Below are 18,419 nucleotides of genomic sequence, written 5' to 3'. Positions count from 1 at the left end.
GAATGAGTCTTCCGAATTCATGAACACTTACCAGGCCGCTCGCTCGTCTTTCACACTTCATCTGCCAAGTCCTTAACCGAAGCCTGTGAAAAGGCTACCCCTAAAATCAGCATTCCTCCCTCATTCATCCGAAGATACTGGCCACCCGAATCAGCCTAAAAGCGTCGAAAACACCAAGTGGCTCTCCCGAATTACCGCTCGTCGGCGAACCTCGTCCTCGGCAACGTTTCATCCAGACCTGAACGAAGACTCGGAAGAACCTATCGAGACCGTGGTCGCTCGCTCATTCATCAGAGACCAGTCAGGCCCGTATCAAACCCGGTGGATCTGAATGAATCTTCCGAATTCATTAACACCTGTACGTTTCGTCGGGGAACGTTCACGGTCTCTTCTCTTCTTTCATCGTCCCAGACCCGAACTGTCCTTGACCGCGTTAACCGGTGGACCTTGTTGGCAAGCTTTTTTCCCCCGAGGGGTAAAAGTTGTGTGCGGCGGTGTTCGCGCGTCGCTGGTAACCGCGTATTGATTGCAATATTGCGCGACTATCAGCACACGTTTAGGGGCAGCGGGACCCCGCGCCGTGTTTGACCAACGGCTGATCCGGACTGTAAACACCGGTGTTGAGAATGATTGTTGGCGGCTGGAACGTAGACGTTCCGAACCGAAGGACGCTGTTCGATTCGCCGCTAATCCTCCAGGAGGTCGGCCCGTTTTCGGGTCCACGACGGATTCGAACCGTGGATTCGAGTACACAAGATAACGGCCGGGTACCCGGTACCGGAGGATCGTTGCCGGGGGTACGCCAATAAAACGGCTCTCTCTCTCTCTCTCTCTCTCTCTCTCTCTCTCGGAAGAAGAGAGCGCAGTAAACCGTGGCCAAACAAACTCGAAATAGCCGGTCGAAGTCGGGCCCGGCCGCTCGCAGCTCTGAGCGCGGAGTATTCTACACCGCAAACAAATAATAAACGCTCCTACGCCGTTGCCCTGATAGCCGGTCGGCCTCGTTAGATGACTCATGTGATTTCCTCGCGGGACAGGACCCGATACTCGGAAACCATTCGCGAGCCGAGCCGAGCCAAGCCGCTCCTTGCGGGGACGGTTTAGAGGCCGTATACACCTACCGACCGGGAACTCGATAACCTCTCTTCGGAGATCTCTGACGGTTCGATCGATCCACGGCGAGACGATCTCGTTCGATGAAATTATTTCTGCTGTTTAACCCTTAACGGTCCGGAACTATTTCAATTTTACCTCCGACCAGGTCCAAGCTACTTTTCATACGAACAGAAACTGTGGAGGCAACATTTTTATATCAAGCATAGAAAGGATAATATTTATATTTTATTTCTTTTTATTTTTGCCGCCATACACGCGGCATTTTGGACCCAGTGAGTAAAAGTGCCATGCCGCATTGGTCCGCTAAGGGTTAAACCTACGCATTCAGGACAAAAATGAGTAAGTGAAACGTGAAACAGTAGAAGGATAAAAGGGACTTGAGAGTATTAGTGTCTTATCATTACCGTTATCCTTGCAGTTATCGGATGATAACTTGCTGCATCATTTGTGAGAAACAGGAGAGGAATAAAAATGTAGTTTCTCTTTTCATCATTTTAATAAGTTGATACTAATGCGTCGATATTATGGCATTCTTTCAGTCTTTCTTGTTTCAAATTTCACCTGCACAATTCTGCCATAAATGCATAAAATCCGCAGTCGAATTATCATCAACTTATTAGAATTATTAAAGGAGGAAACATGTTTTTGTTCGACTGCAGTACCATGTAATTGACGCAGGAAGTTTTTATTTTGCATAAAGATCCGCACCCTTTGTGACTAAACTGTGGGTCGTTGGGCAAAATAAAAATGTTCCACTTGAATTCCAAAGGACGGGAGCTTCTAGTTTTCTAAACTTCTGCATGCAACAATACTCAAAATCTTGACGTTTTTGACGCTTTCTATTTAGCTTCAAGGTCCCTTTGGAGCATTGAATTAAAAAGCTGCTGCCCCAGTTGAAGCTTTCGATTCATCGATATCAAATGCCATTGGTTGACCTGACCTTGTTTTGTCGGACAGGTGAAAAATTCAGTTTCTATATTTAGGAGACCACCTTGGACAGTCTCTGGCAATTAAAACGTATTTTCAACGACATTTTTACCTTGCATTGTCCCTTTTTCGATTCGTACAGCATGCTGGACTTTTTAAATAGAAAATAATCATTGAAAAAGACTTTTGAATAATCATTGAAGAAAATACGAATGCTTTGCAACGGAGTCAAATATTTACTGGATGTATCCGAAATTTGTTGAGTTTCCGAGACACGATTGCGAGGAGAACGCGTTTCCTTTATGCAGCAACGTGTCGTCCATGTAAACTAATGGCCGACGATCGTTCCGAACGGTGCCCACGGGGTTGCAATCATCGTTTTCGAGACAGCCAAGGCCACACCCTTGATTCTCATTAAGATTTACCGCCTAAACGAGCGCTACCTATGTCCGGGCGGGACGGGGCTACCATTCGGACCCCTCATCGAAAATAATATAAAATGATGCGGCCACTTTTTAGAACGACGACGCCGATTAGGCACGACCGGCCAAGCAACGGTGCGCGCCACTCGACTCCTTTAGAATCTCCTCTTACAGCTGATTCTTCTGAAATCCTGTTGGCTCTCCTCTTCCCAAGGAAAGAAAACGTAACAGGCTTATTTTTACAACGTTATCCTTTAAGTTAAAACTTATTGCAAGTCTTCATTCTTGAAACACAACTTCATTTTCAAATGTTTCATTTCCCATTTCTTTATACACCGTTTCGTTTCTAAATACATTATTCATCGTTCTTTCACATTCCTTAGTCGATTTATTACTTTTCGGTTCATTTGATGGTCGGGCTCGCAGAGTTATGTTGTTATTGGGTGTACTTTTACCGTAAAAGAACAGCGTGACATTAACAGCGTAATACGAATAAATTAATTTAATAGCTAATTTCTATTTATATTTCAAAGATAAGCCTTCCAAAGTCTATCGATAAATATAAATTCAGAAGAGTGCATATTCTCGAGTAATTTCGTTTGATAATTTCATTTACAACAAACGTCCGCATTTCTACCGCATTTCCACTGAGAAGTCACTTCGGATGATCGAAAGGAGGAGTTTCGGCGTTAAAGGAATTCGGAGAACGTGACTATGTCTCCGTGTTAGGCGCGCAAAATGTTAGACAATCGCAAAGGGAGACCGAATCCGGAGGAGTCGCCGTGATTCACGTTTTACAATGAAATATTCCGAGAACGATACACAGAGAGGCCAGCCCTACGGAGGAGCACGTAAGGCTACCGAGGATCACGGCAGGAGGAACTTTCGGCGTGACGAACCACCTATAATTAGAGCAGGTATTCGAGTGAAAATTATAGAGGGGAAAAGGACGAAGGGCAAGCTAGGGTAAGCGATGGCGGTGGGGAAGAAACCGGGTGAGGATTCTGGAGGGGAAGCCGTAGCCGCGAACTGGTATCGTGGACTAGCAGCGACAAGGGAAAAGCCGAGGAAGCGAGTTTAAAGGGTCTTCTTTCCTCAAAGGGTTGTTCGACGTTGAAATTTTTCAGATTTCTCGAGAACGCGTTCTCCTATTATTACTCCTAACCACTGCAAAACAAAGAAACAATGCAAGTCGAGTCGAACAATCTTCCTTCCCCAGTAAAAGTTGTTATAACTTTTCCCTAAATAAAACTTATCGATCAAAGCGAGCACCGTTGTTTAGCACCACATTCTGTCAACAAATGACGAGTTTTTCCATTATACTACGATAAAAATTTAATTTTTTGGTCGTTCTGAGCTTCTTCTATCGTTGTTCATTTACTACCGCTAAATGTTGTCGTCAATATGTTTATTTTCTCACTCGTGGAAAAAGAATGCACGACGATATCACATCGACTGATACTCAAATAAACTTTATTTGAAAGTAAAGTTGGACACGTAAATAGAGACTAAAGATAGGACTTCAAATTTCTCTGCAATTCTCTGCAAGTCCTCTGCAATTTATTGGAATGATTGAACAAAGAAATATATAGTAATATAATCTCTGTTTCTTATAATTGATGGAGATGATTTTTTATTTTGAAGATCCACAGTCTATATACATATGAATTATGAATCGTCCACCTTTGAATTTCTCTGATCGGAATACCGTCAAGTGGAAAAGCAGCTTAAGCTTGGCGATCGAGCGCAAATATTTCCACGCAACAATTGTCGATACGTCGAGGATGAGAGGGTGGAGGGGAAGGGGGGAAGAGTATAGGTTTTGCCAGCAGGTGCTTATTACCCGGCTGGCATTAAATAAATTCGATAATTGTGCCGGCAGTTGCCTTTCTATCGGAGCTATCGGCCACCCGTGAACGGATCGAACATCCCGGTGAATTGAATTTGACACGCTTTCTCTGTGTGGAACGGGGGGAGAACTTTCACCCGATCGTATGAACTATTGGTACTAAAACATTGTCCCTTGTCCCTTCGAGGCTTCGCACGGGTTCCATTGAAATCCCGTATTGACCTTCGGCTGGCAAAGCGGAGGTGTACTCGTTAAGGGTACTGGCCGGTTGCGGTCAGCGCGAGTTGTTTCGTAACAACCGTATCACGGCTAAAAGAACCACTGAAATTAAACAGTATTCTTTTCCCCCCGTTGTATTGTTACGCTCGGGCTCGTGACGGAACAATGGAGCTGTAAATACTGCGAGAGGAAAGTGAGGATATCATTTCGACGGGGCTATTTTTGCTTTAGACAACTTATCCCTTAATAAGCATCCGTGTACACAGATAAATGGCCTGAAAATTATCGTCTGGAGGTCGGGGAACGCTTCTTCTCGGTTATTTGCAGGCCTTGTGCGGGCTTACCGCTCCTTACCTATCCCCTGACCTAACTCATTCAGTATCTCTTCTCCTAGCATGAAAAGTTCGTGCCCGATTTAAGGAAGAAAATGCCACTCGGTTTACATTATTCGTCTTATGTCGCTTAATCTTACATCAATCTCGCGCCATTACCTATTCCGTCTCTTAATATTAATATTTAGACTGCGGTTCTTTGTGCACAATAAAAATTGTTTGCATCGATTGCAACACGCTGGAGCCAAATAGAAATTTGTTGCTCTTTTATTTAATTATCTTACTAAGCTGAATGCTGAACATGTCCACTGCTTTAAATTGTACGTACCCACTTTTGTCATAAATGCATAGAATCCGTAGGCTAATTATTAGACGAAATAAAAAAAAGAAATAATAGTCTTGCAGTTTTGTTAAGCAGTGAGAACTATATTGATATTCTCAAATTCCTTTAACACTTTGAACGCCGAACTAGAAACCCCAAAAATTCCATAAAATCAAAGTAAGTTATTTCATAAAATAAAAATTGAAAAAAATTAAATGTATGATATGGAGTAGTCCTCCAACTTCCTTGCATTTTACAGATCCTAATTAAATTTGGTACAATGAATACATTAACGTAAAAATTCATTTGAAAACCTGGATCAATAATTCCGTCACCCACATATGGGTGACATGACAGTCAACGTGTTAATCTTTCTATCGTTTCAAATTGCACCCACCAATTTTATGCATAAATTCCGCAGTCTGCTAACGCTAAGATAATTGTCTACACTAATTCCGAATCGTACCACCTTCTACTACTTATTCTACTCTAATACTCGCGTTGTAACCAGCTTGACTGCCTGGGAAGACAATGGGAGAAAATTGACATGGAAGATCTGCTTCCCACGCTTTGCATGAACCTCGTGTCCCGTTATAACCGACCTGATGGGATTTTCATTGGAAAACCCCATCATGATCGATGGTGTTGTTAAGTGATTACTCGACAAGAATGCTGCATCCATCCACGAAGATGCATTCGAATCTGTTGAGGGCGAGAAAATGAAAATGTTCAAGTCATACCGATTTCTGTCGGACTTTTTCCGAAAAATCGACCGGCGTGCGTCGCTCGGGACCGTAGATAATAACGCGTCGAACGCTTCCGGGATTGTTTCAGGTACCTGGGAGTGGAGCCCCGGCTGAATAGCGGATCGGGCCAGGGAAGCAGCGCCGACGGACAGGCCCAGATCGTCGGCGCGGGTGTGATCGGCCCGGCGAGCGCCGAAAAGAACTGCAAGAGCGTGCACCTGACCGCCAAGCAGCAGGCGATATGCTCCCGCTCGCCACCCGTCCTGCAGGTATTTACCTCGCGGCAGGGGCCGAAGAACCTCTCGGATTAATGCCCGGGGAAGCACGCGGCTAATTCGATTCACGAGACCCGCGCGCGAGCGAGATAGGGAGAACGGCGGAGGAGAGCGGAAAAAATCAGTGAGAAAGAGAAAGAGGGAGAGGGAGAGGGAGAGAGAGAGAGAGAGAAGGATAGGAGGAATATAATGCGGGGCAAAAGGGAGCGAGAGAAAGAGAGAAACGAGGAGGCCGGCGTATAAACTTTGTCGGTGTAATTTTTCGTGGCGGAGAGACCGCTTGAACGCTCGAACCCGCTCCATCGACAAAGACGACGACGACGAATCGTTTCCATTTTTCTTCCCCTTTATGCGCGCGACGAGCTTTTCACGCGCATACCTTTGTGATACTCGGTGAATCGCGGGATAGAGATAGGTTGCGAGGAGCACCGGAGAGACCTTAGGCCGCGTTTCCACTGGATAGCAAGTTTAGAGGTAGCTCTTCGGGATCGGTTCGCTTCGGAATAGGATTTAATGTTTTATAGTTGAATATTGAGATGGTAAATGGCGATATTTCTTGGGATAATATATAATTAGTTAGTTCTCACACGCTCTGATGTGCAGGAAAGATCCGAGATGATACATCTTAGGTCGCGTCTCCACCGGAGAGCAATTTTAGGGCTTACTATTTTATAATTCAAGATTGAGATGGCGAGCGTCCATATTTCCTGGCACAATGTACAATTAACTGAACAGATTATTCAATTCTCGCACGCTCTGAAAAGCATGAAAGATCCTGGGTGAGAGACCTTAGGCCGCGTCTCCACTGGAAAGCAAGTTTAACCCTTTGCACTCGAAGCCATTTGAACTCTAAAACGAAACCTTTCTTCCGACCTAGAATATTTCGCTTCTATATATATTTTTTCATGTTGTACATACGAAAATGGTGCAATGCACTCGTACAGTACTGAAATGTATAGTAATTTATTAAATACAAACAAATTTAATAATGTAAAAAATATTTTGAATAGTGATACAGGAATTTTTAATGGCGCCTTACAGTCGCCATTCGAGTGCTAAGGGTTAAAGGATCTTTGCGATCGGTGCGCTTAAGATTAGACTTTCTTGTTTTATGGTTCGAAATTCAAGTGGTGAGTGTCGAGAAGTGTCTCTTAGAACAACGTACGCTAGTTAAAAATATTATTTTACAAAACATCCCTCATCCCTAGATAAAAGGCCTTAGGCCACGTCGCCACGAGGGAGAAAGTTCAGGGGTAGATTCTCGGGATCAAGATTGAGAATAAAGTTTTCTGTTTTGTGGTTAAATATTAAAATAGTGAGTGTAGAATACCTTTTAACAAAACGTACAGTAGTTTAAAAATATTGTCTAATCCTCGTAATTATTTAAAAATGGCTTCATCCATTTTCGCTTAACGCTTCAACCCTTATGTTTGTACCCGATTACCCGGCCACCCAGGTGTATATAACCTATTTGTTTATGTAGATTTCTGCCTTCTTGGGTAATTGTAATTTAAAGCATACAAATATATATAGTGTTACGGAATATCGTAAGACATTTTGAGTATTGACGTAAGGGTTGAAACAATTAATTGTGGCAAAAATTGCGTGTAAAAATTAGAAATTAAATGTGGGAATAGTTTCGGAGATCTGAAACAAAAATATTATTTAAATTTCAAAAATCCTCTTACGACAGTGTTCTAGAGAAAATGCAAACAAAATTTCCTCAACTTTTTAAAACTAACAATACGACGTGCTTCCCTAAAAATAACGTTTCCGCGAAAGTTTGCATGAGATACACTTCAGGGATATCAGGGACACACGAAACTTTCTAATTCAGAGTAGAATAATAAATAAATGAAGACCTATTCTTGAAGCAATAGTTACCATGAAATTTGCTCAACGTGTACGCCGCTTAAAAGGATTTAATCTTGAATGTAGGCTCGATAGTAACGCTAGAAAACAGCGTAAATGTTTATCTTATTCGAGAACGAACTGCAGTAGATAATACTCGATGGTAGAAAGCGGCAGATAGCGGAAGCCAGTAAAAAAACATTATAGCGTTTTACGCCGTGTTCGCTTAAGCGTCGACGCCCGCGAATTACATAGGCGGTAGAAGGAGCATCACAAGGTTCTACTCGCTAAACTAATGACACGTATCTAATACATGGGAGTTACCCTCGAAAGCAGGCATTACACTTCCACCTATTTAAAACCAAACACCTGCGCATTATACTTTCGAGAGAGTAGAAACTACATCGCTTTCAGCGTAATAGCTGTGTGCCAGGGCTGCGTTCATTAGCGTAGTTCTACTCTTGAGAGTTGTTCTCGTGTGAAGATGTATCGTTGCTCTCGAGTGTAGAACTCTGTAGTGAACGCACACCTGAGATTCAATCGCCGACAGTTTACTCTTCAACAGCGTGACTCTTCTACCGACGAGTGCGCAACCGGCTGGATTCTACAAGCGTGGATACGTAGCATGAGTCTCGTTTAGTCGAGCACGAAAAAAGACGGTCTGGACAGACTGTAGGATAACAAAGAGAATCTCAGCGGATAAAACGAACAAGATCTTTTTAAAATAGTACGTCACCTTACAGAACTGTTTCAGAAATTCTCAAATACAGAAGGTTCAACAAGATATTGCAAAAATTAAAACTTGAAGTAAAAGAAGGCAGCAAAGATGGAGACAAGATAATAGCATTTGCAGGAAAGTATAAATCTACTCCATTCGTGTTGATTTTCGTGAAAGAAGTTAGTTAAACTGTTCTCAATCTTTTACGTGACTGGACTTTTGAGTTAAAATTACAGGATTCTAAGTAATATTAAAATTACAAGGTGCTTGCAACCGTCGACTTAAGGGGCTTATTTCGCCCTTACGAAATGGACGAGTGTCAAAAATCTGTTCAAAATTTGCGCATAGATTTGTGTAGATTTGATTGGTACATGGAAAATAGTGACAGCGTAGATAAATATTCCGTGGAGCCGTTGTCGGGTCCGAAGATTTCGCATGGATCTTCGCCGAGGTTCTACGGGGATCCACATTGTCGATCCACGAGATCGCTGAATTCACGACTGCATTTCCCGACAGCGAGCGGTCTCGGAAGGAGGTCGTCTCGTAGGGTTCACTGAAGACCCTGACTGTTGCAGAGCTGGACTATTAAATATTGCACGCGCGGCAAACGAAAGCTACAACTCGAGCCTGGCATTCCGGGAGTTCTTTAGAATCGTGCGAATCCAACCAGTGCCCTCGCGCCAACCTGCCTTAAAGGGACGTTCAATTTTCCGTCGCGATTCCGGATCGCTTTAACGACGAAAACCGAGACGAAAAACCGGATTGCAAAACGTACTTCGCGGAGCGCCCTAATGTTTGCTTTTCTTTTTGTCCGCGTAATTTTCCTCGGAAAAACCACCGCAGCTATTTTAATACCTTTCTTTTCGATTTTCTCAGAAATTAACGTGTTCGTTAGCATGTTCCGCATAGACCCTCATATATTTTACCCAAAGATAATTAACCTCGGTACACTGGTCAGATAATTGGTGCATCAATATTCCCTGAATTAAGGTGGATCAAAGCTGACATTCAATTATGAACGAAGCCTTAGAAGATTGTAACCTCACATATAAATTGCTAAATTAACTTCCCTATAATATCATTACTTTATTAATCGTTAAATTTGTTCGCTGGTATTTTATGTAAAGAACCCTAGCGCAACCAAAAAATTGTAATTGCTGTATCGATATTCTCTGAATTAAATTGGATCAAAGCTGACAATTATGAACAGAGGCGAAGAAGATTGCTATCTTATATATAAATTACTGAATTAGTTTTACTACAATACAAGAATTTTATTGAACTTGGCATTTTGGCGCTAGCATGTGTCACGTATAGCCCTTACAATTTACGTAAAGGACCCTAGCGTACCCGGATAATTGCTGCATCAATATTCCCTGAATTAAGGGGGATCGATGCTGACATTCAATTATGAACAGATATTTAGGAGATTGTAATCTTAAATGTAAACTACCGTATTAATTTTACTATAACACCACAGTTTTATTAAACTTCAAATTTACTGGGAATACGACAGGAAACATTAATCCGAGCAACAGAGTTAAATTACTTTAACGGTAGGAAACGTTGATGAGTTTAATTTTTTATTTCCGAAGACAATCTTCTCCAATACAGTAAATTTTCCAACAATTTTAATTTTCTCTACACTAACTTTCCCTACTGCTTTGCACGATAATTGCAAATATCAATTTTCTTAAATTACATACTTGAAGGTATCTGAGAAAATTAAGACAGAATTTTAGAGAGGTTCTAGTACGATACTTCGCAATCTGAGTAAACACTGTACCACTTAACCCCTTTCCCTATAACATCGAGTCAGACTCGCGCTGCAAGTTTCGTAGAAAGTCTACCGAATAACGTTACTAATTTATTTAAACCGGAATAGAATTCTATTTTGTTGCCATTATAAAATACATAGGCACACGGTAGATTTTCTTTTTCTTCTAAGAAATAACGTCAGAGAAAATCGAATTCGTCAAATAAATCGTAGCAGTTAAGGGTTAATTTAATTATACGAACAGTATGGTTGCTGCCGAAGCGAGCTCTCCGAAAGATAAAAATCCGAGTGTTCTCTTTGAGAGCGATTCGTTCCTTGGCCCGCGATTCGTCGTGGGCTGTTTCGTCTCGGCGAAGGAAACGCCACGGGTTTCACGTTCCCGAAAATCGCGTTTACCTTTCCCTAATGCACAAATCTTGTCTTGGGGATGGGGGGATGGGGGGCACCGTCTAGAGAAACCGGTGCCTAGGTAAACTCGAGGCCTCGGGCCTCGATATCTCTTTGAACGAAGCCGACCGGCATCGCTTTTCCGAGTCCCGGTTACCGACAAAAGACCGGCTATGAATATTCATAATAAGCCCGAGAGATCCCGGCCCACCGCGGGCTTTAATTCCGAACGATCAAACCGGATACGTCGAACATCCTCGAACGGGATGAGGGCCGATTTATTGTCGCGTTTGCATTAAAATTTCAAGATGACCCGATCGACGTGCCACACACTCCGGGCCGCCATCTTATTGGCCCCGTTCCTTCGTTCATTCAAGCGTTCGATTTCTCTGTGCAAGATGCTTCTGCAATTAGGGAATAAGCTTTTCTCGAAACATAAATTACGCTTCTGCGAAACGATAGAAGTTTCTTACCGTCGCGCCACAGTGGGCCAGGATCGCAAAAAGCTCGACGAATTGTGTTAATTGTACATTGTTAATTACTGCGAATCTATAATTTGTTTACCTGATTTGTTGCAACAAACTGAAGTGAAACAGAAATTTATTATTATTACGTTCAGCAGATTGAAAATAATATAATAGTTTGTTTGAATTTTTCTAATATTTTTGCTACTTAAAATTACACCCACTAATTTTTGTCATAAATGCATAAAATCCGCAGTCTATTACACACGGAACGGTTTTAGGGGGTTTTGCTAGAATCAGAAACTTTTAAAACTACCCTTACACAGGGGGTGCTTCAATCTGAGAAATTGAAATTTTGCTAGTCGATTTGGTATGTGATTTTAAGCAATTAATGAACAAACCCCCGCGAGTAAATAGTTAAAGAGTTAATGTTGACGAAAGTTACGATTTTTACTGATTGTGAGTTTGACAAGATTAAACAAATCTTAACTTTGAAATCGTTGTTAAGTTATTATTACTTGCGTCACACTCTCTTCTCTCAACTCTCTTCTATTTATTAAAACAAAGTTACTTCCTAAAACTTAATTTGTAATAATGATGAAATTTTTTGTTACACCTAATCGTACCAACAAAGTTACAACATTCCTAGTCCAATATAAAGAACCTCGAATATTATTTTATGTGATAGTGTAATAGTGAATTAGAATGTTTGTAGGAGGTAAAAATATAAAGTTTTATTTTTGTAGAAATAGATAAATGCAGTACAAGCGTATAATCTTTTTCAGTAGAATAAAAATCAAATAATAATTATATGTACATTACTGTACATTGTGTAGTTATGCTTCTCGCAACCTTCTTTTCGACGAACACGAATTAAGCACAAAAGCAATTAAGAGTACCTGACGATTTCTACAGACACCGGCCGGGTGGAATGTTTGAAGTGGAATTTTCGTGGAATCTCGGTTGTCTGTTGTTTGAAAAATACAGCTTTCAGATCTTCGAGATAGAAAATTACACGTTATACATACATACAAGGTGGCCGGCCCGAGTTTGTCACCCGGAAACATTCTCCTTTCTTCTGGGATCGGAACTAATCCCATAAAACTCTTACACAGCGGGAGTCATGGAAAATGACACCTATTGGAGATCATTCTTCACGATCTTCGAAACCGAAAACAGTCCATAATCTCGGTCCTGAAAGATTGTTAAATACATCCACCATTAAACAAAATGATTATTTTCACTGTCAGATTTAGAAAGATTGTTCTGCCCCTTTTTCATTTTTCCTCCAAGAGAAATAAGTTAATCTCACACGGAATTGTATTTCATCGAATTAAAGAACGACACGCAGGTGTCTCGCTTCTCACGAGTCACGATTTATAAGAGATGTCATTATAAATGCCACGGCTGTTTACTGAATGGGCCACAAGTACACGGGCCCGTGATTAATATTAATGGCCGAGATAACATTGATTCCAAATACCTATTAGCATAATTGTTCCGTTAGTGGAAACTGATTACACATTATAATTACCCCCTGACACCGATCTAATTAACCGGAAGCTCGATATTAGGCGCACGAACTTGATAATTGTGGACGCACCTAACGCGTGCTCGTACGTCCAATCCCTATCATTGATAAAATCGCGTTAAATCAATCCTCAAACTGAAAAACAAAAGAACTTTCAGGGACAATAAAATACAAAATTTAATACAACCTCATAAAACTTAGTTTTTAAAAACAAAGACTGCTGGAGTGGGGAATAAAATAGAAAATGACATCGACACTTATAGCGTAGTGATAAGTATTATATTATTCAGCAGACATTTCGTTACGAAATTGTTTAACCCTCGGACCTCTGCGAGTTCTAGGCCTATGCCGGAGTCATTTCTGACCCACACCCCATATTTCACTATAGTTTTCTTTCGATATAAGGCGATAGCTCTGGACCGGCTTTCGTCGTATTTCGGACGAAGAAGAAGAACAAGAGGGGATAGCGATATTCTTATCTCGAAATGAAAAGCGTCGTCTTATATCGGGATAAAAATTAAATTAAAATTAAATTAAAATTCTGCATATTGACGGTCGCTCGAGCTTATCCCCACCGCTACGCATGATTCCGGCATAACGCACGGTTGATGTTAACTCTTCGATTGCCACGTTGCCCACATAATACAGTAGGCGATTAAATTGTTAGAGTGTTGCATTACATATTGAAACAATAAATTTTTCAACGATAATCATGCTGCACTGAATTCTTATTATCCTTTAACACTAGGTTTACGGGACCCGTCGAAATGACGGGTTCTAATATTTTTAATTTACGATTATCGAGATTGTGAAGATCCATCTACGTGGAATTACTCAACAAACTTATTTCCTTAGGTATATATTATTTACAAAATGGCTGAAAACCTGGATAGACACATTCTTCTTATTTTCACGAAGTAATGTAAAATGCTCCGTAAACCTAGTGTTAATAGTGTACTGGTGCTCGTGAATTGTAAATACAGCAACACTGCTGTGGCTCTAATAATTTGATTACTGTATACAACTAAATTTTGCTGCTTTTCATCCGGATCCACGAATCTCGGAGAGAATTCTCGCTACGGTCCGGAAGACGCGGGTACCTCGAGCAGAGTAATTTGTCTAACGAAAGCGGAGTAATTTGTGGGCCTGTTTTAAAAACAACGGGCTCAGGGCGGTCGACGAGCTAACAGAAAACCGGTAAACCGTTCTCGAGTAAACCCGCCACTCAATTTTCCTTTCCATTCGCGGCTTTCACGGTCTTTACTTTCAGGCAGTCAGCGCGGGCGCGAGATTGGCCATAGAGGAGTGTCAGCACCAGTTTAGATCAGCCAGATGGAATTGTTCCATCAGCCCGGAAAATCCGGAGAACGTTTTCGGCGGCGTGATGCTAGTCAGTAAGTAGACACGCGGCTTCCACCAATCTTCGACAGAGCCGCCAACCAAATCCTTGATAACGTCGGAGCTCTCCACGACCGGCGACGATGCGCCCGATCGATCACGAGTGTCCTCGATCAAACAGTACAGTAGTCCACGATACAAGGTTGCCTCGGAATCCTTCGCATATTTTCGTGTTCCGAAAGAAATACACGATCCCGTCAATTTTTTAGTAATTTAATTTTTATTAATCTAATTTATTGAAAAATACGCAAGAAATTAGTTGCTTCAACTAGTTTCAATTAGTTGTTTACTATTCGAACTCGATACAGTAAACTATTAAAGATAGAATACACGAAAGGCAGACGTTTTCGTAAATAATCGGATGAAATGATTCTTGGATCCCGTACAATTTTTGGTTTTAGGAAACTCGACGTTTTATTCGATACGTAATTGACGATTCGAAGAAATTGGAATTTTATTTTGAGTACTCACGCCTATAAATTTGTTATTTTAATTGATAATTCATAATTAACCTGTTAACCGGGGAATTCCCTTTTTAATTAAGCAGCGTATAACGGGCGCGAACTCTTTCACTAGGACGTGTAAATACGTCACGCCCGGAGGATGTAATTTAATATTATTATTTTTTTTTTTATTTATGCTTAAAATAAATGAAAAGACTATGAAATATATATTCTTTCGTTTATTTATATATAAAGCACAAAGGAAAATACAGGTAGTAATATAATATATATTCTATATAATATAATAATAGAAAATAAGGAAGTTAACAGGTTAATAAAGTAAAAATATAAGACGGAAAGAAATTATAACAAGATCACTCCAGATTCTTCGTAACTTTGAACACGATATATGCTTGCATCACGAAATCCGTTCAATCATTCCCTGTGGAAAAGTCTCTATAACAATTTTAGAGTAAAATGTCGGAGACCGACGCTGTTAAATTTTGAGTGAGAACGTTGTAAACAATTTGTCCGGACACAGTTTATCGGAATCATAGATACCCAAACCATCCTTTGCAGTTACGTATTAATAAACATTCCACTTATTTTCTGCTGCGAACGCAGCCTCGCGTAAGCGATACAAAGCGCAGCAATCGGGTGAACATGGCGGAAGGATTAAAGTGGCTCTATCGAAGCGCGTTGTCAAGGATTGGTGAAAAAAGAAGGAGAGGTGGGGGATCCTTTTCGCGGCGAGCCTGAAATAATTTTAATTAAAACTAATTCCCCGGAAGAGTAAGAGAGAGAGGAGGAAGAACGAGAGAGAACGCGGAGTCTGCGTTCTGTTTCGTAATCACGGTCCGCGCCGTTAAGGTCGGCGGGTCGAAGAAAATGGAAAAACTTCTCGGCAGCGACAAAATTCTGGTGCATGTTCGCAGACAGTCGCGAGGCAGCGTTCGTGTATGCAATATCAGCGGCGGGGGTGGCTTACAGCGTCACCAGGGCCTGTTCCAGGGGCGAGCTCACCGATTGCTCCTGCGACAACCGGGTCAGGACACGCCGGCCGAATAATTGGCAATGGGGCGGTTGCAGCGAGGTAATTTCACTAGCCCGGGCACCGCCTATTTGTATTTCCGTTGTTCTTTGAAGAATAAGGCCGCGGACTAACTGCCCCCCGTAAATTAGGATTACTTCGCTCTTTGGCCGGGCTTACTCCGCCTCCGTCTACGTCTCCGTCTTCTCTCCCTTCTGCCACATCCCCTGTTCTATTCAATTGATCGCGCACCTCCTTCTTTCCTCCGCTCTCCTCTCCTCTCCTTCCCGCTTGATCGAAATAAATCCGCGACCGAATCTTATTTCCCGCCATAACGAGCTTAATCTTCTCAAACGGGCGGATATTCGCTCGGCAAACGATTCCTACGAATTTTTCCGTACGTGTTTACAGGAAGCGCGTTTTCATCCCTTGTGTTCTAAAAGCGGGGGTAGCTAATTGCCAACACTCAGCCGTGTGACAAATGGGACATGGTCTTCTGAGACTAACAAAAGATGAGAGAACGTTTAAAAGTTAGCGCGATACGCTCCCTGACATTTTTTCACAGTTTGTTTTATTACGTGCGTTTCTTAAAAATAATAATCAGTTACGCATGAAATGTCCTATTTGGTGCAGACTTATTGTATACCGTTTTACTAATTTTTGCGATTCTTGCTTCTTTGTTTGGACGCTTGGCAAGTACGTTTCTTAAAAATAATAATCAGCTACGCATGAAATGTCCTATTTGGTGCAGATTTATTGTATACCGTTTTACTAATTTTTGCGATTTTTGCTTCTTTGTTTGGACGCTTGGCAAGTACGTTTCTTAAAAATAATAATCAGCTACGCATGAAATGTCCTATTTGGTGCAGATTTATTGTATACCATTTTACTAATTTTTGCGATTTTTGCTTCTTTGTTTGGACACTTAATTTTAGATATAAACGTAATAATGGTTAGTGATTAATAGACAGCGGATTTTATGCACTTATGACAAAAGTGTGTAGCTGTCGAAACAAGGAAAACATTAGAGGAATTTAAAAATACTGTTACATTATTTTCGACCTATTAAACATATTAAGAAAGAATATCAATTTCTATTTCACTCCAGTTGGTTGCAAATCGGGTAGAAAATTTTTATTTCGCATAAATATCCGCTGTCTAGTGATTAATAAAAGCAGCATTCGTTGATAACGCATATGTACTGACAGAGATCTCCTTTAGAGATTTAATTATTATTATACCGATTCTAATACCGAGCAGCTCCAAAGTAGTCTGCATCTATTACAAGCGCTACTTATTATTAAAACATGACGTTTAGTATAGCCAAATGTTGATCGAATCAGTGTATTCAATTTCCATTTCCAGTAATCTTTTAAAAGTATTAAAATCCATAATATACTAAGTAAACTCCAAATCGCCACGCAAATTCCTGTTTCGATATTAAAAATCAAGAAACAAAGTTCTTTCGTCGGCCAGCAAATTTCTCACAGTAAGAATAACATAAATTGTCACTAACGTTTCTTGACGCGAACATTTCCCCGCATTTTTCAATGTAGACTGCATAGTTCAATGTAAATTGTATCCGAAAGCCGGCGCGCGAGCACGACGGAGAATTCTTCGGGTAGTTGCGCAACGTTCGTTAATTAAACGCGAAGTCGTAGACGGGTCAATTACCGACAGAACTTCCAACGTCGTCGAGGGGATTTCAATTTCGCGGCGAGCCTCGCGTAACAGGGGCCCGCGAATTCTTCGTCGCATCAATCGTAAATCAATCCGACCTCCCCCGCGATCGTCTCGCCGCGTACCGTCTAATCGTATCGGCGAGAGAGTCGCAAGAGTTAATGAAATTCCGTTTCGCCGACAAACGACGATTATTTTGCACCCTTTTCCGGCCCGAGCGTGGTAGGAGAAACGTAACAGTATCCTTTCGTTTGTGCGTGGGCGCGCACGCCACGCGATTTAAAGGGGGACCAACCCCTACGGCCGATACACAGAACAAACTGGTACCTCTTTCTCAGAAGCTGTTCATACTAGCCTCCGCAAGCCTTTGCTTGTCATTTGATCTCCATATACGCCTCTGCATTTCAACGAGCTCGTTCCTTCGACTCTCGACTAGCTATCCTTCCCCGTATTAACCCCGCAACACTAAGTCTGAACAATTTCCTTCCTTCCTTCAAATTGTACCCACGTGTTCGAATCGCTTGCCAAACGATCAGAAGAAAATGCAACCTTCTTTTCCCGGTTTTCCAAAATTTTTGATCGATCTGTCCAGCGATCTTTAACACTCGGGTTCACGGAGCACTGAAAGTAAATGTTTTGCATTACTTTATAGAAATAACAAGAATGCGTTTGCCCTCATTTTTAGCCATTTTTTAAATAATATATACAAGAAGAAATAAATTTGTTGAATAATTCCGCGTAGGTCTTTACAATCTGAATAATCGTAAATTAAAAATATTATTTTCTAATCAATTTGGATATCGTTTTCCGTTAATGTTCGTGGATTTAAAGGAACTACTATGCAAAATAAAAGTTTTCTGCACCTGTTACAAGAAACCAAAACCACGTATGGATATCTTGTTCCTTTTTTAATAATTTTGGTGGATCGAAAG

The 18,419-nt window shown here is 41.3% G+C and overlaps 1 protein-coding gene across 1 annotated transcript in view; it reads left to right on the top strand.

Annotated features, from left to right (window-relative positions):
- The window catches only part of LOC143357480 (protein Wnt-4), a 101,507-nt gene that overhangs the window by 75,100 nt on the left and 7,988 nt on the right, over window positions 1-18,419 (top strand). Inside the window, exons 2-4 of the mRNA XM_076794008.1 lie at window positions 6,022-6,202; window positions 14,207-14,330; window positions 15,713-15,870. Of these exons, the coding sequence (XP_076650123.1) occupies window positions 6,022-6,202; window positions 14,207-14,330; window positions 15,713-15,870 (463 nt within the window). The remainder of the gene's footprint in view (window positions 1-6,021; window positions 6,203-14,206; window positions 14,331-15,712; window positions 15,871-18,419) is intronic.

Source organism: Halictus rubicundus, chromosome 9, assembly GCF_050948215.1.
Source record: "Halictus rubicundus isolate RS-2024b chromosome 9, iyHalRubi1_principal, whole genome shotgun sequence".
In the NCBI taxonomy this organism is placed as follows: Eukaryota; Metazoa; Arthropoda; class Insecta; order Hymenoptera; family Halictidae; genus Halictus; species Halictus rubicundus.
Note: the sequence above shows the minus strand (reverse complement) of the source record. Positions and strands in the feature narration are given on the sequence as shown.